This window comes from Ochotona princeps, chromosome 10, assembly GCF_030435755.1.
Source record: "Ochotona princeps isolate mOchPri1 chromosome 10, mOchPri1.hap1, whole genome shotgun sequence".
NCBI lineage: Eukaryota > Metazoa > Chordata > Mammalia > Lagomorpha > Ochotonidae > Ochotona > Ochotona princeps.
In genome coordinates, this window is record NC_080841.1 from 34,112,438 (window position 1) to 34,136,829 (window position 24,392).

At 40.5% G+C, this 24,392-nt stretch overlaps 1 protein-coding gene across 3 annotated transcripts in view; it reads left to right on the forward strand.

Moving 5' to 3' along the window:
- PTER (phosphotriesterase related) overlaps positions 1 to 24,392 on the forward strand; it is a 73,699-nt gene that overhangs the window by 36,098 nt on the left and 13,209 nt on the right. For all 3 annotated transcript variants that reach the window (XM_058669296.1, XM_058669294.1, XM_058669295.1), the window contains 2 exons: positions 7,412 to 7,869; positions 9,155 to 9,420. In XM_058669296.1, the coding sequence (XP_058525279.1) occupies positions 7,438 to 7,869; positions 9,155 to 9,420 (698 nt within the window). In that variant the 5' untranslated portion in view covers positions 7,412 to 7,437. The remainder of the gene's footprint in view (positions 1 to 7,411; positions 7,870 to 9,154; positions 9,421 to 24,392) is intronic.

The window sequence follows — 24,392 nt, forward strand, 5'->3', positions numbered from 1 at the left end:
ATCTCTCACTTACACTAAAACTGGCCTTATTCATGGGTGTAGCTAAACAATCTCATATCCTAAAAACCCTAGAGCTTGCCACTAGGGGTGCAGCAGGCAGAGTCTGGCACCATTTGCTGTACTTGCCGTCCAAAAGCCAAGGACTCAGTCACTGCCTTTCAGCAGTGGCTTTGGCTTGAGTCCCCAGCATTGGATCCAGCCCTGCAGGGGCACCCCCACAGCCGCCACACTGTAGGGAGCTGAAAGCCGCCTCCAACCCCAAGACCCGGACCCCTCCCAGACTCGGCCTGCTGCAAGGTTTAGCGAGAGGGTGGAGCTAGGACTATGGGAAGAATCTTAACCTGTTATGCCACAAACCCATTGTTCTTCCAATTAGATGTAACCTCAAAAGCAATCTTCTAAGTGCAGGTGTGTGAAGACGATACATATTCCACATGCTGAAAACTAATTTCTGTTACGAAGGAATTAAAAGTAATACAAATTTTGGGGGTCGATATTGTGGCATAATAGGTAAAGTATCTGCCTTCAGCACCAGCAGCCCATATGGGTGTCAGTCCATGTCCTGGCTGTCCCATTTCCAATCTAGTTCTCTACCAATGGCCTAGGAAAAGCAGAAGAAGATGACCCACGGGTTTGGGCCCTTGCCACTCATGTTGGAGACCTGGATGAAATTCCTAGATCTTGGCTTCAGTTTGGCCCAACCCTAAGAATTGTGGCCATCTTAGGAGTAAATCAGCAAATGGAAGGTTCTCTCTCTTTCTCTCTCTCTCTCTCCATGTGTGTGTGTGTATAGACACACATTCATATACATATACACACATATATATAATCCTCTCTTTCTATGTAACTCTTTTAAAAAATAGCAATTTTTTAAAAAGTTACAAAAATTTTAAGCTCTTTAATGATGAAAATTTGAAAAGACCAGCTCTACAACTTGGTGCAAATATTGCTATTTTCAAGAGACAACCTATTTGTAGGAACCCAGGGAACAGAAAATAAAAATCCTTTTTAAAAGGCTGAGAACTGATGTCAGTGTGAGAATGCTTTATGAAAAAAAAAAAAACAAGAAATTATACTGCTGTATCCAGTAACTTGGTATGTTTTACTCTCAGGACTACCTGAGCAATGTTAGCAGTGAATTCAAAACACTTCTATCCAACACTCTCATGCCATTCAGTGTAGAAATTTCTTCTGAGAATGGGAAGAACTGAGATGAGACCTGTTTTTCCAATTAAGAAAAGCATAAAGGTCAATTATTTAGACAATGTTTTGGCAATGATATTGCACATGTCCCAGCTGTGGGATTTAACCACAATAAGTAGAGAGTGATGCTGAATTTTTATCTGAGTGAAGATATTATTTTCTTACTCCCACTCCTCTCTCTTTTCATTGCCTTTTTTCATCCCAGTTTTGGTTTTGTTTTGTCTTAAGCCAGAAACTGATTTCACTTACATGACTAAACAGGTAAATGCAAGCACAGTAGTTAAGGATACTTTTGGACGCCTGCCCCCACGTTCGAGTGCCTGGATTTGAGTCCCCACTATACTCTCCATTCCAGTCTCCCACTAATGCACAGCCTGGGAGGCAGTAAGTGATGGCTCAAGTGTTGGATCCTTGTTGCACTCATGGGAGACCTGTATTGAGTCATGCACTTCTGACTTTAACCTGGTCCAGCCCTGGCTATTGCAGGCACTCTCGGGGAGTGAACCAGGGGATAAAAGATCTCTCCCTCTCCCACTGATTCTTGGCCTTTCAAATAAAAATCAATGACTTATTTTCCAAAAATATTCAAGAAGCGAAAGTACGTAAAATATATTATGGCTTGAAGAGTTAACCAAATGGTCAGTGTTTGAACTGAAGAGTCAGTTGAGCTCCTGGCTGGACTCCTTCAGTCAAGCATCCTGAAGTGTTTATGAGCATTAATAATTGCTCAGATGAGTTAGACAAGGATCGGCGTGCATCAAGAACTGTAGCATAGGAAGAAGGGATCCCTTCCCGACAGACTTTTTTTTCAAGATGTGTCACTTCTGGTACATTCTGCCAGTCTTCATATTTGTTGTTAGGAATATGGAACTATCCTCAGGTGGTCTGTCCTGTTTGTTCACCAAATGTGGAGGAACACTGGGAATAAACACCACCATTTTCCTATGAATCCTAAGTGCAAGCGACTCACTGGTGTCTCTGGACAGTTTTATTTTATTTATGTCATTATTTGAAGGACTTGCTAGCTCCCATTATTGCTCTGTGTCCTGAAGTAGTTGAATCTCTCTTTATTCAGGCAAGGCTATTGATTTTTTTACAGTATTTAATATTAATATTAAAAGTTGAGAATCCCCATGTGGTACAAGTGTTTCTCCATGACTGTCTGGGCAAGCGGAAAAATGGTGGCTGTGCACCCTGGGAGATTCCCGGAGTTGTTGCTTTGTGCAGTGAGCTAAACCACGCCACTGCAGAGAAGGCGCATCACATATTTGAACTGGCACATGGTGGAAGTATTCAAACAAGCTGTAAAAAATATTATGCCATTTTCAAGTATTTTTGTCACAAATTCAATGTCAGCATTAAGTGCAGTGTTAAAATGTTGCTGCGCTGTGTGATGTAACATATTTTAAAAACATAGATGTGCTGATCTATGTGAGTCATTTATTTGGAAGATGTGTTTGTTGTTCCAGCAAGTCCAGTTAGAAAGTTCCATCTGTTCTAACTTCTTCCTGCTTCTGCCATGGCGCCAGCTCCACTGATGTCATCTCAGGCCCACCACTGCCTGATTTTCCTCTCAGTCTTTGTGACAGTGACGGTCTCTTCTCACATGCTCTGCACCTTCCTTTGGTTGCCAGGCTGCTCACCACATTTCTTCTCTTGCACAAAACCTGAAATGCCTTCCCACCTTGTTTTTTTAATCAGCTAGCGTTTGCTCAAAGACACAAAACCACTAGGAGTGACATGGACTAAGGGATTTGTGAAAAGATTAGACTCCTCACAGCTATAGGAGAAATTGGGGAAGAGAACTGAAAATCAGTTCACAAGAAATTCATCTGGCAATTTGACTACTGCATTCAAAATCACAAGACTAGCAGTAGCTTCAACTGGGTCTGGAGCCAGGGGTGGCAGAGGCAAAGGCAGGGGTGTGGGAGAAGGGTGTTAGTCTCTGAACCAGGGAAGATAGCTTACTGCACTTCAAAGGAATCATATTCATTCACATACAAAATGATTGTGGAATTCCTTCCCTCTGAATTGTGAAATGCCTCTGAAAACAATATTCAAACAAAAATTGTCTCCAAATCTGCCTACGCTTGAAGTCTCCAATAATGAGACACATTGTCTAAAATATTTGTGAAAGTTATTTATACATGTTTTAAAATAGAGCGATAGTATAGCCTCTTTGTTGAGACACTCATAACCCTATCAGAATATCTAGGTTCAGTTCCCTACTCTGGTTCCTGATTCCATCTTTCTGCCAGTGCAGACCCTGGGAGGAAGCAGGTGATGGCTCAAGAAGTTGGGATCCTGCCACTGGCATGAGAAATCTGAATGGAGTTGATGAGTGCCAGCCCAGACTTGTCCATTGCTGGCTTATTTGGGAAGTGAATCAGCTGATGAGAAAATCTCTCTCTTTTCCCCACCCCCCACCCAATATGTTTGTACTACCTCTAGGATAAATACATAAAATTTAGGATAGGAAAATAAACAAATCTTCCTTCTTCTATGCCAGCTGTTTCGCAGCACTCTTCTTTTATTCTATCCACTTATGCCTTTAATTTTTTGGTGTCTGTGTTTGGTATGTTTGTTCGAGGTGTTCCTTTTGCCAGGCTGTAATAGCGATAGCTCTGTAGCCTCAGTCTCTCATACTGTTTGGATTTCGCATTTAAAGTAGAGCAGAATATTCAGAAAATGCACTGATAGCCACCCCCCACCCCCAGCTATCCTTGTCACACTAGTTTCTGTGCAGATCTGCCCAATGCCAAAGCTTTCCAGACCAGAGCTTCCTGAAGCCTGCATTTTTGTTGGTGGGCCCCACTGCCTGTGCCTTGTTCTTTACTTTCCTCTTTGTTCTTGCTCCAGTGGGAGACCACAAATGACCCCTGGCCCGTGTATAGAAAAGGGATCAGCTTTCAATCTCAATGCAGGCCAAAAGAGGCTCCCTAGCTACATAGTAACTGCAAGTTCCAGAGTCCACACTCACAGACATGCTCCAGCTGAGTGCAGTGTTGCCTCTGATCTTTTCTTATCCTTTGAGTGTGACTTACACTGTGTGCGATCATAGGAAGTGCCAACCAGCTCGCCTGAGAGCTTTACAGGAATTTCCCAGAAGGGATGACATTTCTTAAGTGATTTCTTTTTTCTTTCTTTTTCTTTTTTTACAAAGTCTCACAGCTTGTGAACTTGAAGCATACCAACATTGCTCTTTCAAATAGACATCAATTGAATATGTAGCTTGGTACTTTTGTAGTAAAAGCGATGGTGTTTTATCAGTGCATCCCAGTTCTGCCCCTCTGTGACTCTGGAGTACGTCTGTAAAATCATCAGCCGGAAGGAAGGAAAGAACAAAGTAACCCAGAAGGAAGGGTGAATCTATTATTGATGGTGCAGCGATTTCATCACCTGAAGGAACCAGATCTGCATTCCTTGTTCTCAGAAGCATTGGAATAAGGCATTGAACAGCGAGTTCCCAGGTACCATCAATGGAAAGCACTGCTCTGTGTTGTGACCGTGGCATTGTGTGATTCTGCCTTCAGATCCATCTTCCTCTCTCATGGCTGTCCTGAGAACTGCCTGGCTGTTGCATGCGTGGCTTGCCAATTAGTACTACCTAACAAAATTTAACAGTATTGTTTGCTGCGAGGCCCAAAGCTCTCAGTCAAAAGGTCTGACTCAATCACTTATGTGCTGTGGACTAATGAAGTACAATACCTGGGTTCCAGATAGTTGCAGGGACAGGACATAAATTGGTCTATGACTCTATTTCCTCCCACCTCTAACTTGGCTCTCATTCTCTACTATGCATGTGTGGTGCCCATGACATTGCTCCCCCAAATCATCTCCCATCTAATCAGCCAATTTCCTTTACAAATGGATAGCCTAGAAAATACATGAGAGTTCTGAAAACTCACATAACAAAGCTACTAGCTACTGAAAATGAACTATATGCAAGTCATTGCACAAGTATTTTTCTGTGAACCTCCTTTCATTAAATTGTTTTTAGAAAGTTGTTATTCAATACCATGTCAATTAGTTCCATAACATTATAAATTGTTACCAATGTCATGTTGGGGCTTTTAATTGATCGGGATGATACTCTGCCGGCTCTACCTTCAGACCAGAGATGGTCTCCCCAAGAAACCGTTGAACTTATCTGGACAATAAGATGCTGGACTTTATGCTTGGTAAATGCTTGCAATGAAAGAATCTCAACTGAATTTGAACTTGGGTAATGCAACAAGGTGGAGGAATCCACCATGGGGGGAGGGTTTGGGAAGGGGTGGGGGGAATCCCAGTGCCTATAAATCTGTGCCACATAATGCAGTGCAATCAATAAAAAGAAAAAAAAGAGATGTATTTCTTTATCTGAAAGCCAGGGTCACAGAGAAGAAGAAACAGAGAGAAAGAAATTTTCCATATGCTGGTTCACTCCCCAGACAGGCCAGGCTAAAGCTGGGAGCCAGAAGCTTCATACAGGTCTCCACGTGGATGACAGGGCCCTAAGCATTTGGAACATATTCCACTGCCTTCCCAGGTGTACTAGCAAGGAGGTGAAGCCAAGAGAAGCAGCTGGGACTCCGACTGACACTCAAAAGGGATGCCAACGTTACAAGTGGTGGCTATGCCACAACACCAGCCCCTTTAAATTCTTAAGACAGCCTGGGAAACATGCAAGTTTCTTCCAATACACAGATGAAAAAAACTGATGCTCAGAAAGTCAGAGAAGGCCTTCAAAGAGATGTGGAGAAAAGGAACGACCTCAGAGTGTCTTTTACAGCAATGGTTTGTCATGCCCTCAGTCCCCTGGTGGAGCTTTCCCACCATCCTAAAAGGGCCTGCTCCATGCTCTGCAGGAAGCTGCCCACCCTACTGTGAATTTCATGTAGATATTCATCTGTACCCTTCTTAGCAGTGTCTTTTCCGCTATAAACCATATCCCTTCATTGAGAAAATATGCTTTCAAATGAAATCACTGAAATTGGAGTTCTTGCCATCACTGTTAGAAACAATGAATACCAAGATGAAAGCAAGAGGAGAAAGAGGTCTTTGCTCCTTTTACAGACAGCAGATTTCGGTTTCAATAAATCAGTGACTTTCATTATGCCTAAGAATTTTGCTTTTAAACCCTTTGGATGATGTGCCCGAGAAATTAAAATCAATCAACCCTGGAAGGGGAGTCATTTTTTTTTCGCATTATTGCTCCCCGAGGGTTATTTTTTTAAAACCTGCTCATAACCCCCCACCTCAAGTTGCATTCTGGTTCATGATCTACAAGATCCAACACATCAGAAATGTCCTGTCATTTTCTGTACGGCCCGAATGCCTGGCATTCAGTGGCCTTCAACAGAAAGTGGAAGTGAAACCATCAGTAGCCTCAGTCCACTTAATTAATCTGAAAAATACAAATGAAACAATACTGATATATGGCTGGTTTTGATGTAAAGAATCTTCTATGGGTAATCTTAAAGATAAAATTATTGTTAAATTATCCAAGAAACTATAGCTGTACAATGAGAGCCAATGAAGTGGAAGAAAAATGTGAACCTAATGTAAGAAACACTTCCAGTAGATGAGATTAGGACTAAATCTGGTGGAGACATCTCTGTGGGAGGAGTGGGGAACATTTAATACCGGCCATGTCACCTGGAGCTAAGATGAAGACAGACTTGATCTTTGGCAGGATGATGGGGAAGTGTCTCTAGTTTGACAGATTCACTTTATTGCACAAGTATATTTCACAACCTTCCTCCCCCGATGTAGACAAAATTAATGTGTGTGCTAAATTTTCTAATTGTAGAAGTAGAGGTGAGCCTAGCAGTTAGACTGCCACATCCCACATTGGGAATCTGAATCCAAGCTTGGCTCCAGGCTCCAGGCTCCAGGCTCCAGGCTCCAGCTCCAGGCTCCAGGCTCCAGGTTCCAGCCTCCTGCTGATGGAGACCCTGGAAGACAATGAGGCTGGCTCTGGTAATTGAGTGCTTGCCACCCAGGTGGAAAATCTGGATTGCATCCTGACTCCCAGCTTCGGCCTAGCCCTGGCTCAGTCCTTGTAGGCATTTGAGGAATGAGCCAGCAGATGGGAGCTTCTTTTTCTGTCTCTTTCCCTTCATCCCAACCACTTTGCTCTTGTATATATGAACAAAATTAAAATTCTTTCTTTTATGATTGTAGTTTGTTTTTTTTTTTTTTTCCAGAAAACACTCTGTTTTAGAATATCCGCCGGAGACACTGTCAGAAATGTCTTCCCTAAGTGGGAAAGTCCAAACAGTTCTGGGCCTTATAGAACCAAGCAAACTGGGCCGCACCCTGACCCACGAACATTTGAGCATGACCTTTGACTGCGCTTATTGCCCACCTCTTACATGCCATGAAGTTATCTCTAAGGAACCCATCATCATGAAAAACTTATTCTGGCTTCAGAAAAACCCTTATTCTCATAAAGAGAACCTTCAGTTGAACCAGGAGATGGAAGCTGTAAGGGAAGAACTGCTGTATTTCAAAGCCCATGGTGGAGGGGCCATGGTGGAGAATACAACTTGTGGCATCAGCCGCAATGTGCAGGCACTCAGGTGGCTGGCGGAAGAAACCTGCGTCCACATCATCGCTGGAGCCGGGTTTTATATAGATGCCACTCACTCTCCGGAGACCAGAGCCATGTCGGTGGAGCAGGTAAAAAGTCTTATGCTCTCTCACAGTGTTGTTTGTGCTTAATTTCAGTAACCAGAAACTTAGTTATGCTGGTAACTCTGATGTAGCTGCATGTGCTACAGAAATTGGCTCACAAGCGCATCTGCCAATGGGACCCAGATTAGTAACATTTCATCAAGAAAAGAATGTTGAGGAAGAAGATCTTAAAGCACTGGTCAATGAAAAATCCATAGTATTAAAAACTCATTTGGCGTATATAGGACCAGGACTCAGTAGTGGCAACACAATCTGTAAACCTCACTTATCCATTATAAGCCACAATTTCACAACCTCAATTTGCTACCTCCTCCACCAAGATTTTATTATATACAGCAATAATTCACCATAGGATGGCAGGCTGGTACTTGGCACATTTGCAAGTACGTTTCCTTGTCTTTTTTACAAAACAAGAGGGGTGGAGCAAAACCCAATCCCCTGTTTTTGTCATACTATGATCTTCAGCAAGAATGGGCAGAACGAAGTAAGCCTACCAGGAACACAAAACAAAGAAGAAGCGGCAAAGCATTTTTGCGCATGCACGAGCTCTCAAAACACATGTGTACATGTTTATGCCTATTTCCGTAGAGTTGTGTATATTCATGTGTAGCTTCTGTTGCTTGTTTGATAGACTTATGTCCGTGGCAGTCTTTGCAAAAAATCAGTTAATCCTCAAAACACTTGGTGTTTCCAAAACTTATCAGCATGATTTTCCAATGAAGGCTTTCTTTTAAAAATATCTTTTGTGTTAATTGAAGATTAACACTACTAATGACCAGGATTATACATTCATCCAGCCACTTTAGGCCATAAACATTACATGTGAACAATGATACATAATTTTAGAATTGCTGTGAAGTTTCTGTGTTGTACAGGATAAAGGACTAAATAAACAAGACAGATGAACACTTACTGGATTCAATGTCACTGTATTTCAGATGCCACTCCTCAGATTAAATCGTTGGTTATTTTTGTTCCAGTTTGAATGTATTTTCATTGTCACTTTATCCTCACAGCTCCCTAAAGCTGTGAATTTCTTGTTAAATAACCACAGTAAGGCATCACAAAATCTCAGACTTATAATGCCTTCTTAAATTTGCTATTTTACCAGCAAAATGCCTATGTTATTGGCCATTGAACATTAAATGAATGTTGAGTATGTTTTTAAAAGACTGCGTGATAAGTAAGTAGATACACTCGTACGCTATGGAGGATCTGTTTTGATAAATCCTACAATCCAAAAACTGTGTTCATTTTCATGTTTCCTTAGCTTACTGATGTCCTGATTAATGAAATTCTACGTGGAGCTGATGGAACCAGCATTAAGTGCGGTGTCATTGGAGAAATTGGTTGTTCCTGGCCTTTGACGGAGAGTGAGAGAAAGGTCCTTCAGGCGACAGCTCAGGCCCAAGCTCAGCTTGGCTGTCCTGTCATTATCCATCCTGGACGGAATCCAAGTGCTCCCTTTCAGATTATCCGAATACTGCAAGAAGCAGGTGCAGACATCTCAAAGACGGTTATGTCACATCTTGATAGGTAAGCACACAATTGTGTGATTAATGTGTGAATCAAATTAAAGAAGCATCAGTAATCAGAACAATGGGATACAGATCACCTAGAGAAACCCATTGGCCTATCTGCAAGAGAGTATTTATATATGTCTACTATTAACAATAATAAAAAAACAGCCCTGCTATTTTTATGTCCCAGATAGATCAAAAGTACCCTTGGTATTTTGCATAAGTCATTTTCTTTCATTTACTTAATCCTCCATAACTTTATTTAGCAGTTTGCCACTGTCTACTCCACTTCTGTGTGTCAAGGACCTGCTATCCAGGTAACTACCAATTACACTGGGTGTTTGCTAGTGATTGGATATAAATTTACTTGCAAATATAAAGTCAAGGATTTTGTCTCGAGAAGAAACCCACAAATACAGAGGTTCACATTTTTGTCACCTTTTGTGGCTGGAAAAATCTGAATATGGGGAAATGCAATTATAAAAAAGGTAATAGTACATGTAGCATTTGTTTGGTGGTGTATGAGTACAAATGACCGTATGAGTAGAAGATAGCAAGTGTAACCATGTTGTAAGGCTAGCCACACGCCTTTACACTAAATCTGTTAGAGGATTAACACCATATCAGTGAGATGAACACCATGTTACTTCTCTGTTTTAAAATATTTATTTGAAAGGCAAAATAATAGATAAGGAGAGAGACAGAGATTTTTTTCATTGGCTGGTTTTACTCGCCAAATGGCTGCAAGATCTGGGCCTGGCCAGGCTGAAACCAGGAACCAGAAATTCCAGAGTTTCCTATGAGAGTCTCAGAGGTCCAAGAACTTGGATCATCTGCTGCTGCTCTCCCACGTGCGTTAACAGGAAGTTAGATCAGAAAGGGGACAGCCAAGACTTGAATGGTGTTCTAAATATGGCATGCCAGCATGACAGAGAGTAGCCCAATCTGCCAGCCCCTACAATTACTTCTACCTCAGATTTTTTAAATAAGTTTTATTTATTTTTTTTATTGGAAAATCAGATTCGCAGAGGAAGTGAGAGACAGGAGAATGATCTTCCATCTGCTGGTTCACTCCCCAAATGGCCACCGTGGCCAGAGCTGAGCTAATACAAAGCCAGGAGCTTGGAGCCTCCTTCAGGTCTCCCACATGAATGTGGAGGCCCAAGGCTTTGGGGCATTCTATACTGCTTTCTCAGGCCACAAGTAGAGAGCTAGAAGGGAAGTGAAACAGCCGGGTTGCAAATTGGCACCCATACTGAATCCTGATGCCTGCAAGGTGAAGACTTTAGCCACCAGGCTACCGCACTGGATCCTACCTTGCATTTTAAAAAATAAAGCCATAAGAGCCCAGCACAATAGCATAGCGGTTAAGGGTCTCGCCTTGCACGCGCCAGGATCCCATATGGGTACCAGTTCTAATCCCAGCAGCCCTGCTTCCCACCCAGCTGCCTGCTTGCGGCCTGGGAAAGCAGTTGAGGATGGCCAAAGGCTTTGGGACCCTGCATCTGTGTGGGAGACCCGGAAGAGCTCCTAGCTCCTGGCTTCTGATTGGCTCAGCTCCAGCCATTGCCATCACTTGGGGAGTGAACCATTGGATGGAAGATCTTTCTCTCTGTCTCTCCTCCTTTATGTATATCTGCCTTTCCAATAAAAAAAATAAATAAAGCTTTTTTTAAAAATAAAGCCATAAAACCCTAATCATCATTTTACTACTTAATAAATAATAATCCTAGGTCTGGTATGGTAGCCTAGTAGTTAAAGTCATCCGCTTGCACGTACCGGGATCCCATATGGGTACTGATTCTAATCCCAGCTGCTCCACTTCCCATCCAGCTTCCTGCCTGTTTCCTGGGATGGCCCAAAGCCTTGGGACCCTGTGCCAAATCAGTGGACAGAAGATCTTTCTCTCTGTATCTCTGCTCTGTATTTCTGCCTTTCCAATAAAAATAAATATATCTTTAAAAATAAATAAATAATTTTACAGGATATGTTGATGAAATATCTAAACTTAACAGAAATATTACAAAATGCTATGCAGAGAAAAACAGACTGTAGTTGTGGCAGAACAAAGAAGTCAATAGAAATGAGGAAGCAGGAACATCAGGGTAAAGGCAGTTGTGCTAGAAGCTGAGTTGGTAGCAAGACCAGCACTTGACCATCTTTAGGGATTTTCTGATTGTCCTGACAAAATAGAGGAGTGCTTCTAGATGCTGGCCAAAGAGGTAACGCATCTTCGCGTGAGCACTAAACTCTGTGGGCCCATTAAATCTTGACATTACCATTTCCCATGAGATCTTAGGTGGTTTCGTTTTAATTTAAAGCAACGTATTTGGTATTACTTTCTCTGATATAGAATACTTACAGCCTAGTTATCCTAAGTATGATTAGTTCTACAATTGTTAACACATACTAAGTATATCCCACCTATACAAATATAAAACTCACATATATTCAAGTTTCATAAATGTATACATTTTTATAAATGTGTCTCAAATTTCTAAAAACTTTGTGTTGTGTAGTTATTATATAAATGTCCCATTGGAATATGATTATTTGTATGGTCATACCATGCTAGACACACTCGTTCGCTTCTGATCTCAGATGCTAAGCAGGGTCGGGCCTGGTTAGTACTTGGATAGGCGAATACAATTGATTGGCTCCTTGATTTAATTCATTAGATAAGTGTGTTTAAATATATTGTAGTAAGATTTCAGTTTCTTCTGGTGCATATTTCAGAGGTTTTTTTTTAAAATATACTTTGAAGCTATCATAATACATGCATTTAAATTTTTCAATCTTCTTGAATCCTGTATCAACATGTAGAGAGTTGCTTTTATCTAGTAATTTGACCAACAATTTTGGCTTTAAGGACTGTTTTATCTGATATTCCCATTTATAGATTTTATGTTAGTATTGCATTTATAGTTTTCTTCACCTGTTATCTTCCATCTTTCAGAATATAGATGTGTCATATTGAAAAATCATGTGCCTGCCTTTAATTATTACCTAATTTGGCATTCTCTTTTAAATGGAATACGGTTTATTTGCTTTGATTGTGTTCACTAAAATGCTCGCACTACTTCTTTTGGTCACGAATACTAATGTTTCTGTGATTTTTTTATTGATTAGACTTTTCCATCTTTCTATTTTTCCATTTACTTCATTGGCTGCTTCTTTTATCTTTTGAGACACATGGTGAGACAAATAAATAGATATAGGGATAGATATAGATATACAGAGATATAGTTTTATTAATGTTCATAACGAAATTTAATATGCAACATTAAAATATATATACCTAGTAAATATTTTTGCCATTCTTAATGCAAGGATCCTAGAATCATTCAACTGCAATCACTCATCATTTAAGCAACATGCTATTTTCCCGCTAAGTGACATTATTTTGTTGTTGTAAAACATAAATGTCTACCTTTTTATTTGCCATTTTCCTTGTGTACCATTCTCTCTGGGATCTTAGTTCTTCATTATGGAATGATTATCTTTTTTTTCTGAATTATATCATTTGAAATTTATTTGGTAAGGGTCCATGTTGTTCTAAATGTTTAGCTTTTATTTGTCTGGAAATATATTTATTCCTTCCTCCATAAAATAAGTAAGTTACTAGAAATTATTCATTTAAGTGAGTCATTCTTTTACAAGTTATTTTTTCCTAAGCCCATTCAAAATAATTCCATTTTCATCTGATATACATTGTTGCTGTTGGAACTACTCTCTAATGAAATTCATCTTTTCTTTCTGGATGCTTTTATTTATTCATCTATCTATATGTTTTATTTGTTTTCATTTTATTTAAAAGGCAGAGGGGACAAAGAAAACTCTTTTATCTACTGGTTTACTCCCAAGGCTTGCAGCAGCCAACCCAAAGCCAAGAGCACAGAACATTTTCTCTGTGTCTGCCATAGGTTGCAGGGACACAAAAGCTTCAGTCATTGCAGGCTATCTTGTAGGGTATGCTTTAGCAGGAAGCTGAAGTCGGGAACAAAAGTGAAACCTGGACTAAGAAAGGCTAATGTGGAGTGGAGCTGGTGTTCCTGGGCTGTCTTAACTGCTGTGCTAAATGCCTGCATCTTGAAATGCTTTTTTTAAAAATATTTTATTGCATTTTTTGAATTAATTTATACATTAATTACATTGTATTACGTGACAGTTTCATAGGTACCGGGATTTTTCCCACCCCTCCTGAAACCCTCCCCCCATGGTGGATTCCTCCACCCCGTTGCATAACCACAGCTCAAGTTCATTTGGGATTCCCTCATTGCCAGCATATAACAAACATATAGTCCAGCGTCCCATTGTCCAGTCAAGTTCAACACCTTCTCAGGGAGACCCCCTCTGGTCTGAAGGCAGAGCCAGCAGAGTATCATCCCGCTCCGTCAAAAGCTCCAACATACCATCAGCAGCAATCCAGGTACAATGAGGCAAGTGCAGAGTCCACTGATTGACATAGTTCATCATAGAGTCTCCCCTTGCCCAGTGTTTCGCTGTCAACATATAGCTGAGGTGGTTGGTTGATCTACTCCATCTTCCATCTTTTCTTGGTTAATGTTCTGTTTCCTCCATTTTGATTGAAGGGATCCCCAAAGAGACTTTGAGGTGTTCCCAGATCAGGTTCCTATATGTATTAGCAAGCACAGTGCTCGACTCAGTCCGTCACTTGAAATGTTTTTAACATGGAATCCATCTCTGGTACTCAGCATCTTCACTATAATCTACTTCCTCTGAGCCTCTTTTTATTGTGTACTTAGCATAACATGGGGTTCATGAGTACATGAATATGTGTTTTGTCACTGAAAAATCTCAACCATCATCTCTTTGAACATTGTTGCACTCACCTGTTCTTTATTATTTGCCTCATAAATTGATTGCATATATGTAGGACCTTCTTACCTGTCTTATTACCATCTCTTTCACAGTCTATCATTTCCATCTTTGAGCTGTAATTTCTTCAGTTTGCTATTTCTATTTACTGATTCTTTTTCCAACAGAATCATTTTTGAGCTTCCACCCTGTTCAGCCTGAAGCTCTATCTCACTTGGTCCATTATGTGTGCCCTGGCAAGGTTTAGCTCAGGGTCTTTCCGTATTCCTCATTTCTTCTGGTTTTCCTGTTTCTTGCCTTCAGCGAGTCTTACTTTTCCACCCACTCAACCAAGTATTTAAGCATACAGTGTTTTCCTCTTTGGTTTTCTGCAATGTTTTCCATCCATGTGGGCTCTTGGAAAGGTTGTCTGTGAACATTTCATCTGCCACACTGCATGAAATTGGCTCAAGATGACTCTTCAAGAGGAATCCTTCAATTCCTCTCTGTTTACATGTAGACATGTATGTACGTTGGAAAATTATGCCTGGTATAAATAGAAAGCAAGCTTTCATTGTAAGTTGTGAAACAAGCCTTAACTTATACCACAGTCCTGATACCTTGCTACTAAACACAGGCAATACAGAAACAATTAGTTTTTATTTTCTATCAATAGAGGCACACATCTCCACTATACCTATATTTACATATGTACACACACATACTTTTTCTTTCCAACAAAAAAGATACCTTGTCTGATGTTCATTGGCTACAATTTCAATGTGCCCCTCTCAGATGACTCAGGATTGAATGGAAAAGTTGACCTGACCTCAGATAAGGTAAGCATATCTTGGAAAACCCTGAGGCTATTGCTAGAACAGCCACCCATACTGCATCTGTACCAGTGGTACTTCCAAAAGGCCGAGGCAAAGTGGATGTAAAGTGTAAGAGGTGGGACTTGCATGTGCTGGTTAAGGCTCTGCTTGGGGTGCCCACTTTCCATATGAGTGCCTGTGTTTGAGTCCCAGGGCTGCTCACGTAACCATAGCGTCTTGCTGTTGTGCACTCTGGGAGGCAGCAAATGAAAGCCCAAGTGACTGAGTTTCAGCTACCCATGGGAGAGATGCTAGATTGTCAGGCTTCTGTCTTGCCTGGCCTCATCCTGGATGTTGTGGGCATGGAAAATGTGATCCAGTAAATGATAGATATCTGTGTCCATCTCTCCTTTTTATTTTCACTCTGCCTCTGCTATCCAAATAATTTTTATGCTTTTACTTATTAATAAACAACAAATTTCATGAATTTCATACGTGCAATTCCAAGAATCCAATGCTGCTTGTCTCCCTCCCTGCCTCCTCCTTCATTTCCTTTTTCTCCTTTTTATTTTTTGTAATAATATAGCTCCACTTGACAGCACAGTCACATGCTTGGTGCTCCTCTAAACAAAGAGCTCTACAAGTAAAAGGTGGATGGACCACTGTCCCACAGAGGTATAGACAAGGGTTATAGACAAGTATCAAACCACAAGTTGTCTCTTCAGCTCAGTATATATTAACTTTCTCATTTGTTTGCTTTTTGGGCTCTGCATGTTACTACACCCAATTAGAGAACATATGATATTTTTCTATTTGGGGTATACCTCATTTCGCAAAGTCTAATGATCTCAAGTTTGCATCCTTTTATTGCCAAGACAGGACTGCATTGTTTTTTTACGTCTGAGCAGTAGTCCATAGTGTATATGTGCCACATTTTCCTTATCCAGTCATCAGTTGGATTTTTCTGGGTTCATTCCATATCTTAGCTATTGTGAATTGAGATGCTGCAAATATGGGAGTGCAAATAACTCTCTCCTGTGTTGATTTCATTTCATTTGGGTGAGTTCCCAGGAGTGGGATGGCTGGATCATAAGGTAGATCTATTTTCAGATTTCTTAAAAATCTCCAGCCTGTCTTCTACGCTGACTCTATTAATGTACATTCCCACCAAGAGTGCATTAGGGCAACTTTTCCTCCACATCCTCATCAGTCGTTTTTATTTTCTGATTTTTGAATACTAGCCGTTCTAAATGGGGTGAAATGAAGCCCTACTGTGGACTTAATTTGCATTTTCTTAGTGGCTACTGATCCTGAACATTTTTTCGGGTACCTAGTGATTATTTGCATTTTTTCCTTTGAAAAATACCCATCCATGTCTTTCGCCTATTTGTTAGCTGGACTGAAGTTGTTGAGGTTCTTGGGTTTCTTACGTTATCCTAATTGTTAATTCTTTATCAGATGCGTAGCTTGAAAATATCTTCAGCCATGGTTTCAGTCGCCTTTTCACTTTGTTGAGTGTTTCTCTTGCTGTTCAGAAGCTTCTTAGCTTGATGTAATCCTATTTGTCTATTTTTGCTTTAATTGCCTGTCCTTCTGGAGTTTTATAAAAGATGCTAATTTTGGTACAAAAATTGTTTTAATCCATGCATAGCTTTTCATATTATGCAATCCTGTAAACTCTTACAAGAGCCTTCATCTGCGGAGATCCAAAGTGGGTTTTTGTATCAAAATTCATGTATCTTTTACTTCTATTTTCCACAGACTTTTTTTTTAAGTACCCTCATATAATAGATTGTTTAAGAGTCCAGTGTCTGGAAAAGAAATATCTGGAAGTATGAGAATTTGGGCGGGGGGGGCAACTGGGGAAAAATGGCTTATTTGGAAAAACAAACTGAATAAAGTAACATAAAAATAATAATCATGAAGGCAGATGAAGACAGTGTCAGCTCTGTGAGCCAGTGGCCAGGCTGAAGGTGGACTGGGTCAGCCTTTCACAGCCTCTGAGGTCGGCCGGGTGGGTGGAGCACACAGTCTCTTCTGTGCTGAAAGGGCAAGGACATCAGCTTTGTGTAACTGGGATGAATCACAAAAGGGAATGTGTTTCACGCCACAAAACACAGAGGGCAGATAAAAGCAAAGCACATCCCTGAAACATGGCCTCAAAAAGAAAACAATACAGAACAGAATCATTTCATTTCTCCCACCGTGCCTGTTTGGACAAAAGAAGAGGGTTCTGCAGCCACGGGCTGTTGTGGTTGTGAGGTAATCAAGTGGTGGTGGCTCTGTCCCACAGCCCTTTGGACAGCAGTGGGCTGCTCTAACAATACTGACCCTCACCCTTCCCATGTTATGGAGAGTGAAAAACCATTTGGCCATCATTCGAGAATACAGAAGTGAAATTGTTCAGTGCAGTCACAGTTATGAAATAGCTTAATGTTTTGGCAAATATGTAAAATCTTTATTATGATGGATTTGCAGGTACATACACATACTTATTAGCTTGCAACAGAGCAGTTCACTACTTCGCTACCCAAAAGGGCAAGTTGGGACCCAGAGAGGGAAGAGTTAATGAATGGCCATCACCTTGGGAGATATCTGAACCACATTATTGCCATGTGACTATTGGTGACCTGCTTAAGGTCATTTACCAGCAGATATCAGCTTGACAAGATAAATCTGCTCATTGTTTAGTCCCTGCCCTGGCCATCTGCTTGCTCCCTTGCAGGATCCCGCTCCTGTGAAAGAGCAGCTTGGTTGCCTTGATTTTGACCCTAGGGAACACTATAGCGGGCTGCCCTGGGCAGTTACAGCCACCCAAAGTCAGTTATTGGATGGCACCGGTACTTACATACTCCTGTTTGGGATTTTGATACATAAAGGCTTTCTACTGTTTAAAGTATTTTTTTTTTAATCTTCTTATCTGTTAAGATACTCCAGATGTCATTCATCTTCAATGAATTTTTACCTCAGTGCACACTGAAAGTATTTTACAATGGCAGCAAAGTTCTTCCATCATCAGTGAAAGTGGGGTAGAACAACACAGCTAGCAAGTATTTGGTTCCCATTTATGTTTCAGTCCCCTGGAAGGCAACAGAGAAGTAGTGTGCTACATCCTTTTGCTACTTGGTTATCTACTTCACAAGCCCAAAAGACCTTGATGGAAATCCAGGGCCTGGGGTTTGATTAGAAACACAGTAATAATTAAGTATAGGAACATAGCACACCCCTCCTTTGAAAATTACTTCTGTAGTAGAGAAATTTGACCCGAGGGTTCCCGAGAATAGCAAGGGAAAGCTCAGAGAATGGGCCAACAACAGCACATTTTCTTTTTGCCTCTGTTCGTCTGTGCCAAATTGGCCCAACTCTTAGAATTTTGATACATTTTGTTCATGCTGTTAATTAGATAAAGTAAGAGAGTTGGAATATCACTTTATTCATTCATTAAACAAATATTTGAATACTTCACATGCCAGACTCTGGGCTGTAGCTGGGACAACAAACCCTTCTCTGCCTTCAAAATGATTAGTTAATTGTAATCACGATGACTTTTAACCTTCAGGTTGCTTTTGAAATGCTACGGACAAAAATAATTATGTTGTATCTTTGGAGCTTTTCACCTTTAGTTTGTATGAATATGAGTGAATTAATGTGAAGTCATTCAAAGGCATTTCCAAACAAACACTTGGCAAATTGAAATTAAGCAAAATATCTTAATGTAGCTAAATAATATGGTAAAAAATAATATGATTAAAAAATTGGGATGTTGTAAATATTCAGTGCTTTGTAGCATTTAGAATCACACGACTATGGGGCTATATTTCCTAATGGTTCACTGTTAGGAAAATGGATATGCACACATCATGTACAGATTATGGAACACATGCAGAAAAATTAGTATGCTTTGTGGAATAGGCATGACATGCATATAGTATGTCATAAAAACAGTGTCTACTGATATTTCCTCTGTGCTACAATGACAGAAAATAAAAAAATGTAAGATAAGGCTAAGCATGCTCTTAAACATGTCACCATGACCACTTATGTATATGTGTGTTACGCGTGCATGTCTGTGTGTATACACACAAGGGTATGAGTTTTATTTAGTACACAAGTGCTTTAGTAAAGAGTATCTTGTAATATAGAAACATACACCTTGAATACATTTTATTTTTAAATATAGCTGGTATCAGTGTCATCACACAATTTCAATTCTCAGCATTTACCTCCTGTGTGACTTTTAGCAAGCTGTTTGCTCTTATATGAAAAGAGGTTCAGAAAAATTAGTTTAACCCCATTTTTAACATACTATGCAAATCCTACCAGTTTCTACTTACTACAAATTTCCTCTGAATGTGGGACCTCATTTTTGGGAGGAAAAAAAAAAACATAGGAAAAAAAAAAGAATCCAGGAAAATATTTAGCAAACTGAAATGCAGTATACTTGCTTCTTTATATACATAAAGAGGACCTAAGACGAGGCAAATAAGACGTGGTAGTAATTGATATTTCTTGGCTATCCCAGCCTGTACTCTTAAACAGCCATTGGGCAGACCTGTTCAATGTCAGTGTAAAAGAGGGCAGTGGTCATGTAGTGTGCTCAGTACATGCAACACGCCAAAACCTTCCACAAGTAATTTTTTTTGCTAAAGCAATTTTTCACGACTCCGACACCATTCCCATGAAATGTGACATTTTAACAAATAGGATTGCCATGTCTATAAGATTTATCTTCATGCTCTTCAATACTGTCGTTCCTTAAACTGTGTATTGCCTTACATGAAAAACGTAACCTCTTGTGCTGGGTGGCATCTGGAAAGTTTATAAGGTAAAAAGTTCTTTGTAGAATGTATAAACTGTGATATGTATTTTAAAATAAAGTTTTCATTACACTTTGTAATTCAGAGCCAACTTCTGGATTTATTCTCATTTAAATAAAGGTTTTTCTCTCTTGTAGCTATCTGTTCCTTTTACTTATACCTTCAGTTAAGTCATAATCTTGAAAGTGTGACATCATTCCTTCCTATGATGTCATTAAACATCTTTGAAACAACTGAAACAATCGAAGAACCGAATAATGAGAGAAGACAGTACTTGTTAAAACACAAATAATTATTTTTCTCTTGTTTTCTTTTCTCGATTACAATAACCGAGAAAATACTTTCAAAATTCAAAATACTTTCCCACGAGACTAATGCTGTAATGCAAAAAGAATCCTATTAAAAAGATAAATGTATTTTTAAAATGCAAACACAGCTATACACCAACAAATAGATTGATGAATCTGCACTATTTTTGCCAAATTTTTATGATAATTATTTAATTGAAGCATTAAGTTATATACATATATATTTATATATTTATATACAGTTCCATAGGCTCTGGGATTCCCCTTACCTCCTCCCAAAGGCCCCTCCCCTCTACTGATTCTTCCCAATGAGTAGCTCTTATTGTATTTATATTGCAGTTTATTATATTTATATCACAATTTTTAAAAACTGCTTGATCAAGTTTGTAAGTGTTAGCAGGAAATGAATTTCATACTTCTTCAGGTATCAGACCCCGAGCAAGCTTAGGGAAATAAAAGGAGCTAGCCTCAAGACACCCACTCTCTGGGCCCTGGAATTCAGAGATTACAGTGCCTGCTGGGTTACAATTAAATCACAGCATGGCAAAATGGAAAGAGCTCTAGCGTAGGGAATTCCAATATCTGGGTTGTTGTTCACTTGAAAGATGTACATTTTCATCTCTTTACCATAAAGTGACATTAATATGTGATAGAACAATTTCACCATTCATTTTACATTTCAGAACCTGTCCCTTCTTTGTTCTTGGTATCATTTCGTGACCTCAGCACCCAATCCATTGTCCTGCCGCCCTGTCCCTGTGGTGAGAGTGCCCCTTTGTTTTCTCTTCCTAATGCTTGTCCTATTCTGGTCGATGAAAGTATCATTCATTCACCCAGAACATATCCTAATTCCTCTCTCCCCTCTGCCCCCACACAGGAAGACCTGCAGTTTTGTTGAGTATTTAGGCAGGAATTTCATTTGACCTTGTTCCTGAATTGAGCCAGCAAATTCCAGGATTGATCTCTCTGTGCACAAATCTGATTACATTTCTGCTCTTTGATTTAAACCCTCCATTGGATACCCTTTGCCTTATGCACTAGCTTCAAACATCTTGTTCTTCTGGTCCCCACCCTTCCCTCCACCTCATCACTCACCGTTCTCCAGTTTCTACACAGAATCTGGGCTACAGCCACGCTGGCCATGACTTGGAGAGCCCTGTGCCAATTTTTCTTCTTTTTTTTTTTTTCTTTTCTTGTCTTTGCTTTCCTTCCCTTCCCTCCCCTTCCTTCTTCCCTCCTCTCCTCTCCTCCCTTCCCTTCCCTTTCCTTCCCCTCCCAGAGTATGTTTGCTAATTATTCTTACACACACCTCACCCATAGTATTGCCACCGCTGTGAATGTCCTGGTACTCGTTGTCCATTTTGCAGAGTCTTTTTTCAATATATAACTCGTCAGGGGTTTTCTTCTCTATGAAACTTTTCTTGAACCAACCAAGTGGTATTTGATTTTTCCTTGTCCTTGCCAACCCACTCTCAGTAGTGCTTTTATTATTACACTCTGTTAATTATGTGAAGCAGTTGTCTGTTTCCAGGTTTTCCCAGCTCTTGCCTCATACTATATAGACAGATGAACAGATGGATGAGTCAGTAAATGGATGGATGGAGGGTGGCTGTGGGTGAAAGCATCTCTTTTCATGTACTTTAATTCTGATAAAACACCCCTGATAAAGTTTGAATGTGTGTTTGTTTGTTTTGCCTCTGAAAACTTTTGCCTCTGGATTTTCCATCCCTCATCTAATACTGGAACTCCACCAACCCTTATGTAAACTTCAAGCTTCAACTCATATGAAGTGCTTCATTCATTGTTCCTCATTCACAATACTTTTTATTTATTTGTACTATTAAAGTACAGATCTCTTTGGTTTATAAAAGTACACATCTTCATTGTAGTTATTAGTTTAAATATCTATCTTCTTCTGCGGACTTTAATTTCTTAAGATAGCAGCTTCATTTTTTTATTTGTGTCTGTATTCCCAACACACAAGACAGAGCAACATAAGTGATGGTAGATGGTTGCTGAATTAATTTATGAAGATGTACACGAATGTATGAAATAAAATAAGGAGAGTTCTTTGATATTATAAAGCCCATGACAAATGGCAGGTGTTGTTATCATTTTAATCCTGTCCATGGGTCATATCCTTTCATTTGCTCCTTCTTCTACCAAGAGATTCCACAGACCCTTGACTAAATTATCACTTCACACAGACTTCCTTATTCCCACTCAGAGTAGGTTTTGACATTAAACTAAAATCTTCAACACATGGATAAGATCTACATGCAAAGAGGGTTGACAAAAAGAGTCAACGACTATGCATTTCAGTTTCTACCCAAGTGTGTTCTGAGAACAAAGGTAGCCAAATCACTTAAGATACCATTTTCCTCTATGATAGGTACATACATATTTTTCCCTAAGAGCATGCCCATTCTTTACATAGAGAACATTAATTTATCACTTGAAGAGCAAAAACATAAAGTACATGGCAGAAATATTTATAGAAATGATAACACCAACTGTTTGATAGGAGAACCTCATCTTTTTTTTTATAAAGATTTATTTATTTTTATTACAAAGTCAGATATACAGAGAGGAGGAGAGACAGAGAGGAAGATCTTCCGTCCGATGATTCACTCCCCAAGTGAGCCGCAATGGCCGGTACGCGCCGATCCAAAGCTGGGAACCTGGAACCTCTTCCGGGTCTCCCACGCGGGTACAGTGTCCCAATGCATTGGGCTGTCCTCCACGGCTTTCCCAGGCCACAAGCAGGGAGCTGGATGGGAAGTGGAGCTGTCTGGATTAGAACCGGCGCCCATATGGGATCCCAGGGCGTTCAAGGAGAGGACTTTAGCCGCTAGGCCACGCCACCGGGCCCGAAAACCTCATCTTCTTGCTGGGCTATCTCAGGGTATCTCATAAGCGCCATAACAATCACCTCATCCACCTTGAACAAGAGACTTCCTCCTATGTGAACTGCACTAGCTCTGCTTGTCACAATAACCCGACTTAGGACTAAAACGGAAAATGCTTACTTTGATAGCTGAGGTGGTGCTAGTGTTGTGGAACAGTGGAGTAAGCCACCTCCCACAAACTGCATCGTGTGTCAGAGCACCATTTCCAGTCCTGGTTGGTTTCCCACCTAGCTCCTTGCTAATGTGCTCAGGAAAGAAGTGAAATGGCCCTGTCGCTAGAGCCCCTGCCACCTATTTGGGAGACCCAAATGAAGGTCCAGGCTCCTGGCTTCGCTCTGACCATTGCAGCCATTTGGTGAGTGAACCAGCAGATGGAAGCTCTCTCTCTCTCTCTTCCATTCTCTGTGTCACTCTGTCAACCAAAAACCAACCAACCAAACAAACAAACAAAATAACATTTTGTTTAAAGCCAAAGACTACTGAGCTAAGAGTAGAATTGTTCATGGGTGTAGAGTGTGGACCAAGGGAAACGGGCTGAAAGGAGCGCTTGCGTGCTGGGGGCACAGCCATGTGCTCACCAGCATCTGGGAAGGACGGTGACTCCATCGTGTCCACGCATCCTCATCCGAAGGACGCCAGCAGAGTCCTTCCCATGGTGCCACTCGGACACTCAGGGTCAATCTTTTCTCCGAGTGAAAAAGGAAATCACTTGCATAAATGCAAGTCCAGTCGTGCTTTGACAGTCCATGGAAACCATCCAGCTGGATGTCAGTGTCATGTGAGTGAGTCACCTTGTTGGATATGCACAGCACAGAATGCTCCTAGATGCCTTTATGACAGTGCAGATTTCTCTGGGCAGTGGGAGCCAGAGAGGAGGGATGGAGCTGCTGTCAAGGGTGGGTACCCTTCGCCCACAGGGGCAGCCTGGTCTGACTTCTGAACACAAAGGCCATCTGGAGTTCTGGAAGCTGAGTCACTTATCTCTTTTGAGACTTAGTGCATTCCTCTGTAAAATGGGGGTGGGCATCCTTCCCCCATAGAATTCTTGTGGAGATTTGAAGAACTAGCACTGTATTAAATACCTAATAATTATTAGGTGTGTCATTTTGAGGGACCCGATACCTCCCATCCCTGCCTCTCATTACTATCTAAGGGCATGTTCTGTTTATTTTGTTTCAGGACATTCTTTTGAAAAATCTACATGATCACAGTCATTCTTTTTTCTCAATGGATTTTTGCATTGTGCCTCCTCCTCCTCCAGTCAGGACAACTAAAATGAATTCATTTCTTGATTTCCTTGACATCAATGCTGAGTTATACA